The sequence below is a fragment of the Sceloporus occidentalis genome, unplaced genomic scaffold (genome assembly GCF_023333645.1).
Source record: "Sceloporus occidentalis isolate IW3139 unplaced genomic scaffold, rSceOcc1.0.p SCAF_1, whole genome shotgun sequence".
Lineage (NCBI taxonomy): Eukaryota > Metazoa > Chordata > Lepidosauria > Squamata > Phrynosomatidae > Sceloporus > Sceloporus occidentalis.
The window spans coordinates 109,351,671-109,371,762 of record NW_028316981.1 but is presented as its reverse complement, the minus strand read 5'-3'; the positions used below and the strand labels follow the sequence as shown (position 1 = coordinate 109,371,762).

Below are 20,092 nucleotides of genomic sequence, written 5' to 3'. Positions count from 1 at the left end.
CAGGAGAACAAAAAGTTGTGGAATCCCCTTTGTACCCCCTGGAGTAAGGGGACCCATTCTTGTTTATCCTCCCTTTTGCCTATGGGGTGGGTAGGTTCTGGGGGTGCTTGTGAACTTAAAATGGGTTTGGGAGGCATATGTGTTCCACCCCTACTATATGTACTCCATGGGGTTATCAGTTGTGGAATGCTATCTCCTTAAAGGCTTGCTGGGTACCAGTGTTGATCATTTTGCTCTTATTGAAAATATGGCTCTTTAACAAAGCTTTTCAGCTCTAAGGATGTTGGCTTAAATCTATATAATTTAAAATTGTTTAAATTGTTTTATATGATTTAAACTGTTTTAAATCTTTCTTAATTTTTCAGTTTTTTGAAATGTATACACTGCCCTGAGATCTTATGACATGGGAGGTGCGGGGTGCAGGCTGCATCTGGTGACACCCCAGAAGAGGAGATGACACCTGGTTGCTACCCGTCCCCTGCGAGGCCTTCCCGGGACCTTGGGTGCTCCATCTGGGCTGCCGGGAGGCCTTGGGCACCCCATCCAGGCTGCCGCAAGTGCTTGAGTACCCTGTCTGGCAGCCACAAGGCCTTGGGCAACCTGTCTGGGCCACTGCAAGGCCTTGGGAACCTCATACAGACCACTGTGGGGCTGTGCATGCATTCACTTGTGTGCATGCACGCTTCCATGTGGGGTGTGCACGCTGGAATTCCCACTTCCCAGAAGCCCCACCCCACTGCACTGGGTGTCACCAAGTTGTGTGACACCACTGGATGGAATATAAATATTTGGCTAAATAAACAAAAGAAAACACTTACTTTTATTTGTCTGAGCAAATTAGTTTAGCTTTGGCATAAATCTAAAGTATCCAGTGATCATTTAGGGACTAATGCTGCCCTGTGCTGGAAAACAGTAACAGCTGCTGGCTTCCATGTCAATGGAATGGTGTATCTCCTCTGCGTTACAGTATGATTTTTTTAAAAAGACAGCAAAAGTACTAAACCCGAGCCTCAAAATACATCCAGCATCTTGATATGTCCTTTAAAGTTTGGACTAAAAGGCAGAACAGATTTATTCTGTTCCCATGCTCTGATATTGGAGCCTTCAGCCTCAATTATAGGAAACTATTCTAAAATCCAGAACCAATTCAATATAAGGATACATCTGAGCCTGATGCCTTTACATCCAACCAAAGTGTGAATCAAATTTGTATTTTGTTTCCTGGTGGGAATTCAGCATTCATGATTTAGCCATCCACAGTCCTCGAAACAAGTTTATTCAAAGATTTAACTGCATACATTTGCCCACCTATTAGTCAAATTAGATAGATCCCCTGCACTACAGTTTTATATATGAAATTCTTATATAGACTTACCTGCAACTTTAAATGAAATACCCATTTTTATATGAATTGCAGGGTATCAGCCAGAATGACCAAATGTGTTACAATGCACCCATGCCATACGCAGGCTTGCCATACATGGACTCAAGGTCACGTGGATGGCAAGACCCCATAGAATGAATGGGGTGTGCGTCTGCACTGCGCAGGAGTGCACCCCGTTCATACAAATGGGCCCTGAGGTCCTTTTTTTTTTTTTTTTTTTTTTTGCTTTATGGGGGGGGCTGGAATATTATTATTATTATTATTATTATTATTATTATTATTATTGGAAGCAGTTTTGTCAGCAGAAGTGGGAAGGTGTAATTCCCATTCAGCCAGGGCTGGATTGACACATACTAAGGCCCCAAATTGTGTAGGTTTAAGAGCTTCTGCAGCATTACCCTTCCACATGTATTATTCTTATAAATATGTAGAATTTAAGAGTTTAATATTTTTTGAAATCTCAGACCCTAAAGTATCACTTATTTAGCTAGTGCCTAAATCCAGCACTGCTCTAATGAAACAGCCTGACTCACTCAAAATATGGGCAGAACCCTTGGGGGTGAATTTTCAGTCGATGTGAAGAGCTGGAGGCAGGGACAGGGGAGAAGAGGATGGTTGCTGCTTGAGATTTTATTTAACTGATTTAGTAAATATTTCAACCTAGACATAAACTAATAGGAAATGGATCCATTGGCCTTCAGTTTGCTAGACCTGAGCAGGGCTGTTGGTAACAGGGTGACTTGGAGGTCTCATTCGCAGAGTCAGTGCAAGTTAAAGTCGATGGCAACTAACAACAACAAAATGGATTGATAAACTATCAAATAATATGCTGCTGTTTCTAAAGCTGCATCATGAATATAGTGATGGAGTCTGACATTCACATGATGCTTCTCTCAAACTGGAATTGGAGGCTTAAATTCACACATAGGAATTTTTCAGTCTACAATATAAGTCAGTATTTACCTTACTGATCTTAGGAATTCAAATACCTATAAATCTTGATCAAAAAATTTAAAAAGCAATTATAATACTCACAGCAACTGCAGAGACATAAGTCCATCAAAAAGGCCTTTTGGAATCTCTGTGATCTTATTTCCGTAGAGCACTCTGCAAAATATGAAGAAGCAAAATAAATGGTATACAAAGACGTTATAAACAGTATTCTGATTAAGTCTATTAATTGAACTGACCATCTTTGCCAAATGGAGGGGTAGCTCATTTAAAAATCTAGGTATCACTGCAACAATAACAACATGGTATATAAATAAATGCCTTGACTGAATCTTTTGTTTTGAAAATCTTTGCATACAATGGATAATGTATCAGTACTCATTTTGCTTGTAATATTTCTTCTCAAACACTAAATGTTTTAACTTCTGGGTACTGTACAGTGCAAAATGTTTAAAGTTTGTTATGTCTCCAAGGCTTGAACAGCAAGTTTCGTCTTGCCTCACAGCTGTCTCGCAGTGGATGCGCCATCAGCGTTTGAAGCTCAACATGTCCAAGACACAGCTTCTTGTCTTTCCTCCTAAGCCCACCCTTCAACTCTCCTTTTCTGTCTCTGTGGACAACATTTCTATTCAACCAGTCCAGCAAGCCCGCAGTCTTGGTTTTATCTTTGACTCTTCTCTGTCGTGTATTCCTCAGATCCAGACCACAGCCAAGGCTTGCAGATTCTTTTTGTACAATACTGCCAAAATCCGACCATATCTCTCCGCCTCTACTGCCAAGATCCTGGTCCATGCCCTAGTGATCTCACGAGTTGATTACTGTAACGTCCTCCTGGCTGGGCTTCCTCTTTCTCACCTCCGTCCTTTAATCTCTGTTCAGCATTCAGCTGCACGCATTATCACTTCCACCCACCGCGCTGACCACCTCTCTCCTGTGTTGGCATCCCTTCACTGGCTCCCCCTCCCTTTCCGCATTCAGTATAAGCTCCTGCTGTCGACATTTAAAGCCCTCCATGGACTGGCCCCTCCTTACTTATCAGACCTTCTTTCTCCTCACCTTCCCACCAGGGCCCTCCATTCTGGTAGTCAAGGTCTGCTGTCCCAGCCCAGGATTTCCTCTGCCCCATCCCAGATTCACCCCTTTTCACTTGCTGCCCCTCACTCCTGGAACCTTCTTCCCCCACAAGCAAGAGCCATCACTTCTTTAACCAGCTTCAAAACGGAGTTGAAAACCATCCTGTTCAGAGAAGCCTTCCCAGGCATTGCATAATTGTCGCTTACTATTTGATGTTCTTTTGGTGCCTGTTTATCAAACCATTTCCTGTATTGCTATGTACTGTATATGCATTATCCTACTTGAGAGTGTGTATTTTCCCTGGAAAATGACTAACCATCCATTATGAAGCCAAGCCCTCCCTCCAGTCCATCTGCCTTGGTCCAGGCCTTGGAGGTAGAGAGGAACTGCTGAACCTCTTATCCTTTCCCTCCACCACTCCCTTCTCCTTCTGTGTCATGTCTTTTTAGATTGTAAGCCCGAGGGCAGGGATCCGTCTAACTAAAAAAGATTGCATGTACAGCGCTGTGTAAATTTACAGCGCTTCATAAATAAAGGTTAATAATAATAAATAAATTATACACTTCAAACAGAAACATAGACCTAAATCTAGTTCATAATCCAATTTAAATTGACCCACTGAGTCAATGATACTTATACAAATTATGATTTGAAAATTCCATTCATCCAGTGGTTTTATGTTATTTGGGACTATCAATAGGATTTAACCCATTTGCTTTAGGATCCCTGTTTCTAAACAAGAATTCCCAGGAGAGACAGCTCTGCTCTTTTTTTCATTTGAAACTTCATATACCCACCACTGGAGAGCAGAGACTAAAGAAACTGGGCTTCAGAATCAGAAAACAAAAAGATGATATACTCAATTGTACAATAACATCCAATACCCACAAAACAGTGAAAGCTTTATTAGATCAACACAAAATACATGTCACAAGCTTTCAAAGCTCTGGCCTGTGACCAACATCATCAATTTCCCCCCTCCTGTATGATTTTTAACACCGTTGCCCGATGATGAAGCCAGTGGAGCTTTGCCATGTATTTTGTCCATCACTGGTTTGTGGATTTTGGATGTTATTGTACTTTACTATGTGGTCAACATGGCAACCCGGATATACTTTGAATTGTATGATTCCCAAAATGGTGATCTTTCTCTCTCTCCTCCCCACTTACAGCCCATTTCATGCTGAACCAAGGCCAGGGAACAGTGACTAGAAAATGTAAATGGTAGTTGGCATATATCTGAGATTTGCTGGATATTAATGCTTGGAGACCAGTCTTTTCCTCCATCAGCATTTCATAACAGACTTCATTTTATGATTTGAAAATGGTTATAAACTTCTCCAGCCAGTGTGATATAGTGGTCTGAGTGTTGGACTGGAATTCAGGGAGATCAGAATATGGAGGGCCAATTGTACTTGCAAATTAGATCTTTAGCCTCCATGGCTGAAATACTACAGCAAAAAGCAACTAAATTTAGATATTTCTTGAAAAGCTTATGTTATACCATCAAAAGTAATCAATAAGATCTCACATTTATCCATTCTTGCCATGTTATCATCTATAGTGTTTTTATACTGCCTTTTTTGATTGATAGTGTTACTATGATCATTTAGCAATTGCATTAAACATGCCATGACTTGCTGTGCATCTTGCTGCTGTTATTTCTACTAACAGAAAAGATGCTCTGGAAAGTCACCCATCCCCTGGCACCAGTTTTGACTGGAAACCAGGGTCTGCAGATAGACACAACAGTTAAAGTGGTCTCAAACTGCATTAATTCTGCAATGTGACCGGAGCGCTTGTGTCTGAGTGGAAGAAATCTCTGTTTACAAATATGACAGGATCCCAAGCCACTCTGAAAGGGCATATTGTTAACAGATAAAATTACAGTACCATTTCAGTAAGTGTGTGACCAAAAGGGGAAAAAGAAGTATGTGTTGCTTGTAAAAAGATACTGTATTTTCCAAGGATGGTAACATAGTAACATATGTTTATTTCATTTTATTGTTGCCATTATATTTCAGCACAACCATTTTAGCAATAATTTTAAATCACAAAATTTAGGCAGTGACCAATTTGTTTCAACAAACACATCATCACATTCAAGTCAGAGATATAAGGATTCTTTTTAGAGTAGCTGACAGCTAAAATTCTGTTTTGCATACCAAACAGTTATAAAAAAAGGAACTGAAAAACGTACCTGCTACATGGGAGCCTAGAAGTATTGAAACACTAGGCAAAAAATCCAACAAAACTGGCAACTGGGCTATCAGTATCTTTTCATTTGACTTTGTAAGTAACTCAAAGCCTTCAAAAGCTTTTGAAGTCTTACAAAGTAGCTTAAGGCTCTTTTATGGTTACTTTGGTAAAAGCACAGGGTTCAGACATGAAGTACACATCAAATTTACAGGATGATTTCTTTAGCATCCCTTTAGAAGAGGGAAAGTGCAGCCTTGAGTAAGGAACAGATGTTTCACAAGGTAACAAGAAGGACAGTATGAAGTATCTTTGTTCATCCTCAACACTCCTCCCTCTTCATCTGGACTAGACATCCTCCCTTTAATGGGGATGACAATTTGGCTTCTGAGCCAAATGAAAACAACACTGATTTTGGTGGCACATTCAATCACCTCTGACAACTCCACAGCTGAATTTGAAAATAATAAATAATAAACTCTGATATCTCAGGCTGGACTTGCAAATGAAACAGCAGAATTTCACAAGGATGGGAAAGGGACATCACTATGCACTTCTACAATAGGCTCTGGAGAGATACAAAATCCCCCTGAGTTGGTTTTTGGTGGCAGTTGCTTAGAGGAAGGGAAGGAAAAGATATTCTGATGTTGCTGCTGGCATAATGTTGGATTTAGTTTATTATTTAGTTCTGCTCAGCCAATAGCCTTTTGGCAAAGCATCCCAAAAACTTGTAATTTTCTGGCAATACTGGCCACACCTGCACTGAAGAGGATGAAACATTTACCCTTAAATTTTCATAAAGGTATGTCATATATGTCTGCCACACTTTGATGAAAACTACTGTTCTACTCCATTTAGGCTTATCAGTGTAGGCTGCCTTTCATTGTGTTTGTGATGTTTCAAGCAGCGATCCAAAGGATATTAAGTTTTTTTGCCAAGTTGAATCCTATGGCACATACTCAGTTTCATTGAATGCAAAATGTGCCAGTGATCCAGTGTTTTCAGAGGGAATGACGTGCATTCTATATGCATTGTGATAGTTATGAAAAGTTTGCCAAGATGTGCAGATTTGCTTTATTGTTGCATATTACATTTTTTTCAATTTATCTAAAACATCATCATCAAGCATTTTGTAACTGTGATTCCTATGACCAAGGCCTATAATTTGCAAATATAATTTGCTAATCTGCTTTCTTTTTAAAATAATTTAATTTCTAGGCTAAATTCAGCAAGACATTCTTGTGGAATGCTATATTCAGTATTGATACTACCAACATGGCTTGGGATATCAAGTAAAAGAAATACACATTGTCTGTACTCATGTTTTAAAGACCTAAATAATTAACTTTCATGGGGTGTTCATCTAGACAAGGAATCTAGAATTACATAAACAATGGCACCTTCAGTTCTGATCAATTTCCAATTTAAGGAAGATTAGGTTCTTCACTCAAGGAGACAATTGCACAGGGAAAAGGAATGCATCACAAGCCAATCCTTGACCTATTTATTTTTAAGACTCTCTGCAAACCACCCTTTCAAGGTTACCCTCTACTTACAGTGAGGTGAGAGATTTCAAGCCATGAAAAGCATCTGATGCAATATCCGATATTTGATTCTTGCTGATATCGCTGCAAGGATACACAAGGGAAGAAGACATGGTGCCAATGAAAACACAATTTACTAAAGTGCCTCAAGCTTTTCTAAACAATTTATTTTTAGATAACAGTAGCACCCATGCCAGATACACTTAATGTTCTTAATTCTGTGGATAGGAAAAGATGCTGATTCACTGCAAAGGTGGTGAATATGATACCATAAGCACCAATTTGATATGTGTTGATGGCATCAGCTGCATCTTAATTAAAGCCCATGCAGCTATCCTGACCTTCATAAACAGTTCACTAAAATCATTAAACCTTATAAAACACTGCTCCAATAAGAGGACCACAAGAACCTTCCCTCATATAGTAAATTCTGTTTCATAATTATACACATGGTTCCCTCAGATCATTTTTAACGGAAAAGGAAAATCTGATTTCAGTGAATCCAGTTATTATACTGCAATGCCATTTACACACATATTATGTCATATACCAACACAATAAAGCTACAGTCCTAGATAGACTTACCTGGGAGTCAATTCTCATGTGATTGTTCTGAATGACAGTTTGAATATAGGTGGGGAAAATGGAGAGTACTCCATACCCACCCTGAGAACTTGTGCAGAAAAATAAATAAAATAATTTAATAAGGATGATGATGAACACTAGCAATGCTATACTATGACTCACTCCCTCTTCCTCAGTACTAGGAGGCTAGGCCCAGACCTAACAAGACTCCTATACAAGAGGTCAGTCTTCCAAAGAGGCCTTCTAATATACAGATCTTCACCCATTACTCCACCTCACTTTTACTTGGGTTTTCTAGTCCTCTCTTCTCCTGGGAAGCATACAGATATTAATTAACCCCCTCCCCTTGCCATCATTTCAATGGTGAAAACATTTTAGGCATTATTCAAAATGGATTCAAACTCTTAAGGTGCTTTTTTTTTTGATGGCTCACGTTTTGCAAAAATGCTCTATTTAAAGCATTTGCCCAGCTGTAACCTGGATTTTCAAATTTGCAACTAGAAACAAAGACAGATAGCTACTTTTCACTCTACATTTATTTTGTAGCATTTATTCTTGGGGAACCTATAAAACTTATTTAAAAAACAATCTTCAAAACTTACCACCAGACATTTATAGCAGTAGCTTATGTACTGGCCAGATTTCTTGTCAGAAAGCTGACACCACATACATTCAGCAGCTTTCAAACCAGCAGCATACTTTTGACACAGCCCCCAGCATCTCTGACCAGCTTTAAATATGCACTTACCACATTTTCAATATTTCATACCTTCTTTTTTAGAATTTAAATTATTAAAAGCTTTTTTCTATTTTTAAAACCAGACAAGTCCATCTTGAGGCATTTCATGAAACTGCCATCCTGCTGTTTTGACATGGAACAGCTTTATGAGTATGAACAGTACTGCCATGTTGGAAAATGCAAGAGTGAAGGAATAGCACTGTAGGTCTTTTGAGAATTCTTCAATCACATCTAACATCCTTCTAAACCAATGGCTCAGTAGGTTAACTTGCACATGCCCAACAGATGATCTGAGGAATAGCACAGATTCATGAACACTTATTTGTGTGATATAATACGAATTACAGGCAGCACTCTTAATGATAAATTGGGATCCTCCACATTAAAATGTTAAAAAATGGATTTTGATTTGAAATTTTAGAAAATGACCATAGATGCTGGTCAAAATAGCTTAAGTCCACAGATCTTTTCCCAGACGTCCAGCAAAACCGTATCCATGTTTGCTAAGTAAGCCCCAATCTGTCTGGTGAGACCTACTCCCAGGTAATGATGTACCAGATTCGTTACATTTCCTTCATTAAAAAATAGCACTGTGACTTCTGGAACTTTTTCTACAACCATCAGCTTCATATTACTGCTTTCAAACCAAATGAAACATCAGTAGGCCTGCTAATAACCTTCTACAACTTTCTCCTAGTAGTTTTCTGAACATAAATATAGCCATGTTTTGCTTTCTTTTACTACTGACATAAATTCAAAGTAATTATATTGAAGTTGCTGAATGTTTCCCAGTCTAAAGCTGGCATAGATATTAAAGAGAACCCACAGCTCACTTTATTTACTTAAAAATTAAAGCGATTTCCCATCAAACATAAAAGTATGCAATTACCACATCAAGAAAATTATTCTTACAAGAGCTGTCTTAGTTTGTTAAAATTAATTTTCAAATAAGCTGAAATAAGTACCTGGGGGTATTTCCTCCAACAAAACATATGTATTAAAGTGAGTTGATTGATATTCATATGACATAAAATAATCTAGTTGTCATTAATGTTTTATCATCATGCAAAAACAAACCACAACATAGGATACTATACAATACCCAAGAAATTGCATCTATTAACAACCAGGACCTTAAAAGAAATGTTATTTAGACAGAATTAGTATGTTATAGTATCTTATGTTGTGGTTTATTCTAGCTTTCCTATTCCCTTGGAGAGGAATACCTGACAGTGGCAGAGTGGTGAATCTACATCCCAGATTTGAATGTTCACTAGAAAAGGCATGGGGAGTCTGTGCACTGAAGCTTCCATTCTGCTTTACTAGTTCTCAACAAGTAACCAACAAGAACCACATAAAATGATAGTATTCATTTACTGAGTCAAGCTTGGGAGAAAGGCGGGAAATAACTAACTAACTATATGTAAAACATTTCCCCCTCTCTTTTTAGAATAAAGGGGTATTCCTTTCTTTAATTCTTTCAGATCGGCTACCAGAAGGCACAGACTCTCATTTCACAAAATGCTATATAAAGTAAGAGGTAATTGCACTCAAAACTTTGTAGGATTCTCTATCTGGAAGTATAAAAAGGCACAGGCTGAGGAGATATTGGTGATGATTTTACATGTCAAAAATGTCACTAGTGCTGTCATGGATTAGCTTTCTGACATGTTATATATGGGTAAACCTAGGGGGGAAACATTCAGAAGACATATCACACATGTCTGAGTGTGGGGGGGGGGGAGTGGGGCACTGCAAGAGAAAACTCATGGACAATCACATTGTCATGTCCAGCCAACAGCCTACTACTGAGGCTATGTTTCCATGCAGATAACAATTAAACATTGAAGTTCTTGTTTCTATTTCTTTCTTGTGTGGACATACAGATCTAGAGATATTGATACATTTATAGACATACACACAACACACATAAACATACCTCTCTGCGTATATTATATACTATGAAATTCATGTGGACCTCACCATACCAACTGAGTGTCAGACATTAATACATTTACTCCACATGTGCATAGGAAATTTTCTTATTAGTTGTCATCTAAGCCACTGATTCTCAGGGTAGATTAAAGGAACCAGAAGTTATTTTTTCCCCAGTGTGCCAGAGACTGCACTAAATTTGTGTCCACTGAGTACAATTGTTTCTTTCTTTCCTGCCAGGGATCAGCAGCCAACGGTTCAGGGTTCAGTTCCAGTCAAGAGACCACTGCTTTGTGTAGCGCTGCTCTAAGCAACTGTACCTACTTAAATTTCATGAAAAAGGGATCGTTCCTCAGAGATCCCCTCTCTCTGCTTTCCTCCCACCACCAGCAAAGAGCATTCTAAGGCCTCATTCCCACTATGTTATAAACTGGTTTGGTAACCAGTTTGAAGTGGTTTAAATGACCCTTGTTCACACCTGAACTGAATTGCTGAAGTGGTTTCGCTAGGGGGCCACCATGCTAGACCCATTTAATGTGACACTTTTTCCCCCCATATCTTTTGCCACAAATCGATTCACCGCAAGTGTGAACAAGATGTGGATTAGAATTAGTTGCAGATGATGTGATCAGCACTCATCCAGTTGGGAGTGTCCTCAGTAGTGCGGTCAGGCAATTTTTTTAAAAAAAACCTTATCTGTGTCTGCCCACCACCACTCTTTGACCCTCCCTCTCTCTCTTGGTCAAGCACCATTTATTTATTTATTTTGCTGACCACACAAAGGGTCCACAACGCAATTTAGAACCACTCATTAAAAAAATAGGGGACTTTTCCTCATTCTTGAAATTTTTGGAATTTCATGGAATATGGGCATTGACGGAAATATGTAAATGCAATTGCCATGATGAACAGCTTAAAAAACCCCCACAGAAGAGGGAACATTTTGAATCAAATCATTAGTCAATGTGAACAAAAAGTGGGTTATTTACAATGAGAAAAAGTGATCAGGGCAAATGTAGTGTGAACCACATTCCGCTGTCGAAGCGATCCATTGATTTGGATTGCAAAGCGATTTATTTGTAAGTGGGAATGAGGCCCAATTGAACCAGGCTTTGTTGTGAAAGCATCTTTTAAAGAAGGTGCGGTGCTGTACCTCACCTCCCACTCTTTTGTTATATTTAAAATAGACCTAATTGTTTAGTAGTTTAAATATCATGAATTCAGTGTCTAGTTTTAATAGGATAATTTATACATTTCATAATTGTAGTTTAATATTGTAAGTGATTGCTTTTCAGTTATGTTCTGTCTTAATCCATGTTATAAACTCTCTTGCATTCTGCACTGGGAAAAAGATAGGATATAAAAGGAATTAATGAATTAATATTTATACTGAAAATGACATCTAGAAGAACATGCACAATAATGCCTTTCAGTGTTCATTACTGTAATGTGTGCATGTGGTGCCTTTTCCTTCATATGATACATGCTGCTCTGAACTAGCAATTTTTCACCCTTCATCAGTGCTCAGTGGGCTGCAGCTACATTAACTGCAAACATTAACAGTATTTTCTATACTTGAATGCTTAAGATACTTACATTCTTTTAAGTTTCTTGTACTGAGAGAAAGCACCTGGAGGAATACTTTTGATGGAGTTCTGCTCCAAGCGGCTACAAAGAGAATGATAAACACAAATATCATAATGGCAAAGGCAAAAGTATCAACTGTTAGCATTTATTTCTTTTTCAGACTACAAGGTACATTTCCAGGCTAAACCCTTTCACAAGATAATATTTAAAAAAGCATAACAAAAAACCATGTTAAATTGGTTCAAGTCATTTCTAACTTATGGCAGTTCTACGGTGGAGTTATCATGGGGTTTTCTTGGCAAGACTTGTTCAGAGAGGGTTTGTCGTTGCCATCCTTTGAGGCTGAGAGAGTGTGACTTGTTCAAGGTCACCTAATGGGTTTTCTTGATTGAACAGGGATTCGTACCCTGGTCTCCCAGAGCCCTAGTCCAACCACTACACCACATTGGTTCTAAATTGGCATCACAACATTTCAAAAGCTTCAGCAAAAGTAGAGCAGCCACAAAAAGCATTCCTTAGAAAAAAATATTAACAGGCAATCTAAAACTGGGGAAAGGGGGGTAAACACATCCCCAAGCTCATAATAAAGGATTAATGTGGATCACAAATCAAATACTAATTTTCTGTTAAAAATAAAAGAAGCCTTGCTGGAATACAAGCCAACAAAACGAAGAAACATCCAGAATGGCTCTTTTTCTTTATCTCTCTCATAAACAAGAATGGCCTAGACTATATTCTACAATTTTATACAGACTACTTGGGAGAAGTCTGGGTACTGTGAAGTAGACATCTTTTTTCTGAAAAGATGCCCTTGAAGGTACCTTCAAGTGCTACAATTCTATTATTTGTTTTGTTCTGCTAGGAAACAGATTCTTTGCCCTCTGGGAGCTTTATTTTTAAGGCTTCAACAACTGTTCAGGTGAAAGGACAAGAGCAATTTCCTTCACTCTCTCTAATAAAAGAGCCAAGCCTAGAGAGAGCTCAGAACAGCCTGAAGGATTCAGAGGTATTTTACTGAACATGATGTGGCATTAAGTAACAAGTCTCTATATGCTTTGGCTTTGGTTTTGTTTGTTTTTTAAAGGATTTGGCTGTCCAGACTAGACACTTAACAAAATAGCTGAAAACAGCAATGACTAAAAAGATGCACTTAAGGGTGACAATACTCTTCTTTCAAAGAACAGGGACCTGGAAATGTGTCCTCATCAGTCTCAAGGTTCAGTACTTTTCATAATCTACTCAGCTGATACATGAAGACTATGTTAAGACAGCACTAAGAAGGGGTGGCAGAGAGAAGAATATCCAATATAGCTTTTCTAAATCCCGATCACATTATTGGGAGCAGCAAATTTATTTGCCTTGAAAAAGAATATCTACTCAGATTGGTTAAGACATTCACATCAATTTTAGGTCACAAGTAGCTTTTTTATTGCTGAAAAGGGCTCACTTCTTCCCCAGCCTGCGAATAAGAACAGTTTGCTGGATTTCCCCATTCTGAACAATATCTCTGCCAACAACATTAGCTACACCTGCCTAATGGTTTGCCAAGTCTATCTATAACAGAGATAAATAATTAAGCTAGGGACTTGGAATGAGATGGATGGATGAGTGGCTAATTGGTAAGTGAAAAATTTGAGCTAAGAATGTATTCTATTAACAACATTACTATGTCTATTTTCAGGTCAGACCTCATCCCTGCTTTAAAACCATGCATACATTTACAGCACAGGTAGAAACAAACTAGTTGTGCCTTTCTGGTTTGCATGAACAGATGGCAACCTAGACACAGATTGAATACATAGGGACAGGGATGTAACCAGAATTTTGGGAAGGGGGGGTCCAGACTAGGTGCCACCATTATAATGAGGCTTGGGTACGGTGGAATCTAACGTATCTAATGGAAGGGGGGGTCCCCATGGACACCCCTCCCCGGCTACGTCCCCGATAGGGATTAAAACCATCATTTGATGATTTCTGTGAGTGGATGGCCCATAAACACAAACTGCCACAGAAAGAACAAATGTTTTACATTGGAAAGTATTGTCTGAGGCAGCCACAAATAATACAAATAACTTGAGGCAATGTCAAGCATGACATTTTCATAAGGAACTCACACATCCCATATACTGACCTTTAAGTAATAAGGTATCAGGCAATATGCATCAATGTGTGAACTACTACCAGGACTGAATTAAGGCTTAAGCTAAATCAACTTTAAATGCCCCGTGTCATTGGCAAAAATTCTCGATTACCCTAACAATTATGTAACACCTGACAATAGTTTAGTTCTCTTTCCATTTAGTAGTCCCTCTTAACCTGGGCTCCCAAGCTATATTTTATTAAATTCATGCATAAACCCAGCACTAACCAATCCTGTGTTGGAATGAATGCAATCTCCCTCAGTGTAAGAGGCTCAAGGCTATGATGTGACACTATGTTTCATCCTTCTATCCCACCCACTTGAATTTAAGTCTCCTGTTTCAGATTTGGGGGGGGGGGGCGGGGAACCTATCCACTTTGTCCACAACATGTGACTATTTTTCAGAGAAACAAGTGACTATTTCTTCTGTGTGGAATATCTTAACAAGCTAGAACTAAGCACATGCTGGAGAATGACTCTTAGAGTACTCAGATACAAGGGAGGAGTAATATCATACTAGGGGTGAGTGAGGAAACAGTAATAATAAAGAAGTCACAATAAAGAAAAGGAGTAAAGAATGGGTGGGTTATTCAGCTTCCAATCTATCAGACTCAAAGTTTCTGAGGGAAAAAATAAGGGATGTATGAAGTGAACATGTGCAAATTATATAATATTCAAGAAGCATGAACTATAATTTAAAACTTTTGTTATAAAGCAATGAATGAATTCCTGCTGCCCAAGAGAAGCAGCAGTTTTCTGAATGCAAGTAATATATGTGACCCATATCTACTATTTGTACTGTGTGCCTTCAAGTCATTTCTGACTTATGATGATCCTAAGGGTTTTTCTGAGCATAATTTGTTTAGAGTGGGTTTGTCCTTTCCATCTTCTGAGAGTGTGACTTTCCCAAGGCTGCCCAGTGGGTTTCCATGGCCAAGCAAGGATTTGAACTCTGGTCTCCCAGTGTCCCAGTCAAACACTCAACTCACTACTCTGTGTGTGTACAGTGATAGACATAGTACTAGAATTATGCCAAATGAGAGTTTTCTTCCAGTTCTATGTTAATGTATTTATGCTATAGTGCGCCCGCGTCATACGCTGAAAGTCATGCAGGGAGAAGGGGTGGCGCGTCCCATAGGGAACAATGGTGCACATGAGCTGTCACGTCACTGTGTGCACGAGTCCCATTCATTTAAATGGGGCTTGAGCATAGACGGAATATGCTTTATGCGGGGGAGTCCGGAATGGATCCCCCACATAAAGTAAGGGTGCATTGTATTTCAAATTACTACATGAGATCCTGCCATGCCATCATATTGCAGTACTCAGTTTTGCATGTGTTTGTTAACTGATTAAGGTAAGACAGAAAATCAGTTATTCAGTTGTAAAAGTGTACACTCTGTCAGTAGCTCAATGATGGACATACAGTGAATTCTTTCCTGCCTTAACCTTGATCCAGCTGCTTTACAGTAATGTAGCAGAATATAATCTGTCATGTGACATGTAATAAATATTGGGTAGCAACTTCATCTGAAGAATTTCATGTAATTTCATGTAAAGAATGAAGCATCGAGCACCAATGGGAGAAGAGAGCATTGGCAAAAATTAAGCTGACCTCCATCTACTGCTCCTGGCTGTCCACAGAGAATTCTAAGTGGCTCATCAAACTACAAATCCCAAGATTCCATAGGACAGAGTCATGACAATTAGAGTGGCATCAACATCTGTAATTATGTGGTGCAGATACACCCAGAGTGCCTAAACAATTCCCTTGAATGGATTAGTATTAACAATACCAGGATGGTACATCTCACAATCTAGAAATAGTTCACTAACGTAGATCTTGGGAGGTTGAGATATTAGAGTTTGCCATGGAAGCAAGGTTCTTCCACTGATTCTACAAAACATTTATCATGATTCCTAAATGTTGGGCTACACACTACAAAGATGCATTATTGATGCATCATTGATCATTGAGCATCATTGTCCATTGTTACTGTTGTCACTATTGAAAAATTGAACATCCTAAGGAGAACGTACCCTGCCACGAGTATTTCCACATGTTTTTAAATCCTCACTAAATCCTCAAAACTGAGGTATCCGTTTTCTGTAATGTGTACCTTCTACTCATATATTTCGTTTCAGCTGACACTGCAGGGTGCTAGAATATCTTATGTGAAATACAATTGGACGTGTTTAGCCTCAAACCACAGCTTTCACCTGTCAATCAGTTTAGTTCCTAATGTCAAACCCCTTACTAAAAACATGTGCTATAATGAATAACATGCTACCTGTGGTCTTGTCATCCATTTTGCATAGAACTCAAGCTTAAGCACAACATTCTACCTTACATTTATCTTTTGAGGTTGGTATATACTACACTAAGGATCTTTCCATGAAAATTGCACCTACTGAGAAAGCTTCAGATTAGAAACTGGGGATGAACTATTATTCAGTTTTTCATTTTCAAGTAAAGGGTGCCCTTGCAGTTCAGATAAACAAGAAGTGATGACCTAGGCCTTAAACTGCTTGTTGAGAAGAAAAGCAAAGCTTTTGCATTATATAGACTGTGCATTTAAAGCCATCTTAGTGTCATGGCTCCAGCTTGGTGACAGGAAAAAAAAGCCATCCACAAGCAAGACTACTGACTGAAGATTGATTAATGGTGAACAAAAGATTAGTGGGCTGGAACCTCTGCATGATTTTGCGTGACACGAAAGAATCAAATAGCTTCTGTTTCATTATGGCTTTATCCGAAATAATCCAGTCTGACAGTACTTTATCTGCCATGGCTCAATGCTAGGGAATTCTGGGAATTGTCATTTTGTGAGACATTTAGCCTTCCCTGTCAGAGAGCTCTGGTGCCACAACAAACTACAATTACCAGAATTCCATAGCACTGAGTCATGGCAAAGGGGTTTCAACCTGGATTATTTCTGCAATCTGGATGCAGCCTAAGTCTGCCTGAGTGCACAGGGAGGCCTAGTCTCTAGGATAGGGAGATTAAAGGATTTTTCACTTCAAGAAAGTTTTAATTCATCTCTAGCTTTCCATAGTTGCTCATTTGAAGTTTTATACAGTGTTGCCCTGCCTTGTGATTTATTAACTACAGAGGGATCAAAACACTGAATTGCCTTCTACCATATCTAGTCAGAATGAAACACTGGATGAGCTCCTTGTGATATGCTGTTTTCTGAAAACATAATTGTTCCCCTAAACTTCTGTGTTTCTGATTCTTACTGGCTTCATGACTTTCAGTGTGTTAACAGAGTGGTTAGAGTTTGGAAAAAGAACTTTGACTATTGTGTCAAAAGTTACTTTTCAGCACAACCCATATCATCTAGGAGATTCAAGAAGCTTTTCTGCGATCGCTCCCAGTTTATGGAATGGCCTGCCGGATGAGATCTGTCAAATTACCAACCTACAGAGTTTCAAGAAAGCTGTCAAGACACATCTCTTCCGGCAGGCCTTCCCGGAATAGATCCCAGCCACATAAAGATCCCTTCACAGACATATATAAGTGAAGACTCTTCCCACCGTTATTCTATTATTGTATTATTGTTTTTAGATTTTACTGTCTGTAATTTTAATGGATAGAATTGTTTAATCCTTTTTTAAGGGTGGGTGGGTGGAAATTGTATACATTGTATTTTTAAAAGGTTGTATACCGCTTTGATTGTGGTAACAAAAAGCAGGATATAAATTAAAGTTTTATATTTATATATTTTATAAATTATGCTACATGTCCATAAGTGTATTTTTTTTTTGCTGAACTGCAAAACTGAAAGATTTCTCCTGGCTTTGGCAAGTCCTTCCCTCTACTAGTTTTCTCATCCTTTGCAAAAAGTGTGCTTGTTTTGAGAGGAGAGAACTAGGAAATTTATTGCATGCACTTTTTAGCCTGATCTGCACACAAGATGGGATCAGACTGGAACAGGGGAAAATGGATTTTATTGTACACCAAATTGCTGCTGCACTGCCACCTGACCTGTCCTTCAGCTGTGCTCTGCCGGCTGATTTTGGTAGTATGGAAAGCTTCTATGGTAGCAAAATCGCCAGGACAAGCATGGCTGGGGGACGGGTGACAGTCAGGCAGCAGCACAGTAGCAATTTTGTGTGCAGTAAAACCTGTATTCCTCCATTCCAGTCCCATCCTGTACCGTGCCCAGATTGGGCTGAAAAGTGCATGCAATAAACTCCTAGCAGGAAGGGTTGTGGGTGATCTCCTCTACGTTTATAATTTCTAAACCTATTTCCCAAGGAATATCTGAGACTGTGGTTAAACCAAAAACTTTTTGAGATAAGCTGAGGGAAGCAGAGCTATCAACACATAAATCTAGGTATTAGCATAAACATATAAGGAAGATGCCTTATACTGAGCCACATCATTTCTCTATCTAGCTCAGTTCCATTTATATTGATTGACAGTCACTCACATAATTTCAAACAGGAATCTTCCTTAGTCTTACTGAAATGAAAGGGAGTAAAACTAAGATATTTTTATATGCAAAACCTATGCTCTGTTAATGAACTATGGGGTTTGCAATGTACATCATCCAAAGTTCTTAGCATTCATTGGCAGACCACACAGCTACTCAGTAAGGAGAATACTTAGAGGCCACTATCTGAAATATATCAGTGATTTTAGACCAGCAATTAAACTATGTTTAATTTTAGCAACAGATTGTAGGGGAAGGTCCAAAAACTTCCACATGATTCTCAATCTTCTATCAGAATTATGTTATGCTTTTCTTTAACAAAAAGAAAATAAGTCAATTTATAGATGATTAAATAACACAATACTAATAATAGAATAATTACTTGAACTGGAAGTACACTGTTTAAAATGAAGTCCTTTGAAAGCACTACTTTGGACAGACAACTGAGATAATACAGGTGATGGTGCTAGACACTTCTCACTCTCAGCAGGAGAGTGCTCGGATTCTAGCCACTGCATTTGAAGCAACCCACTCATTACACATCTGGAGGTAGAAAAACCTGGAGAACAGCGTTGGATTGATTTTAGGTGCAGTACATACTGATGTGCATGTCTGGAAGTCCAGAGCTGTTGGAAAGGTCTGAATATTCATAGAATTGTGGTAGATTCATAGAGTACTAGAAGAAAAATGAGTATCCACTGATAGAATTCTTAATGTAGAATTGAGTTCTACAGCTGCATCTACACTGCGGAATTAATGTGGTTTGACACTGCTTTAACTGCCAAGGCAGTTATGAAATTATGGGATTTGTAATTTGGTAAGATATTGAGCCTTCTCTGTCAGATAGCTGAAGTGCCACAACAAACTACAAACCCCAGGATTTCACAGGGTGGTGCCATGACAGTTAAAGCAGTGTTGAATTGCATTAAAACTGCAGTAGGCAGCAGCCTTTGTTCCATGTCCACAATAAATTGTACATTTGCTTTCACTCCAGAAGGGTACAGGTTTTTTTAGGGATATCAAGCTAACCATTCCAGCTTAAATGGCATAGAACACTTTGTCATTTTAGCTGGAGTGATACCTAATACTTAAGAGATTCCTTAATTAATACTGCAATAAAATACAACTGTTTCAGGATTAAATTTCAGTAAACGAGCAATAAATGTTTCCATACGAGCCCATTTAAGTCTCAAAATTGTACAGTTTCTCACTGTTATAGTAGCCTGACCTGAAGGTCTTAGATATATTGGTATCACAATGCTTGAGATGTTTAGCTATAGATGTGTGTCTCTTAAAGCTACATTTCACATGAAACTAAGGTATTTTAAACAAATGAAGCACTCAGAGCATTACACACACACACACACACACACACACACACACACACACACACACAACTAGGAAACATGCCTAGCATTTTGTGGGTTGAACCTCATGATTTAAATGAAACAAAGGTTTGACTGGTAACACCTAAAAGCCTTGAATTTGTTTAGAACCATGCAAAGAGAGTGAAACTAG

The 20,092-nt window shown here is 38.7% G+C and overlaps 1 protein-coding gene across 1 annotated transcript in view; it reads right to left on the bottom strand.

Annotated features, from left to right (window-relative positions):
- Nucleotides 1-20,092, bottom strand: part of LOC149321949 (slit homolog 3 protein-like) — a 602,937-nt gene that overhangs the window by 189,964 nt on the left and 392,881 nt on the right. Inside the window, exons 10-12 of the mRNA XM_089520445.1 lie at nucleotides 12,005-12,076; nucleotides 7,162-7,233; nucleotides 2,420-2,491 (exon numbers count right to left, since the gene is read on the bottom strand). Of these exons, the coding sequence (XP_089376571.1) occupies nucleotides 2,420-2,491; nucleotides 7,162-7,233; nucleotides 12,005-12,076 (216 nt within the window). The remainder of the gene's footprint in view (nucleotides 1-2,419; nucleotides 2,492-7,161; nucleotides 7,234-12,004; nucleotides 12,077-20,092) is intronic.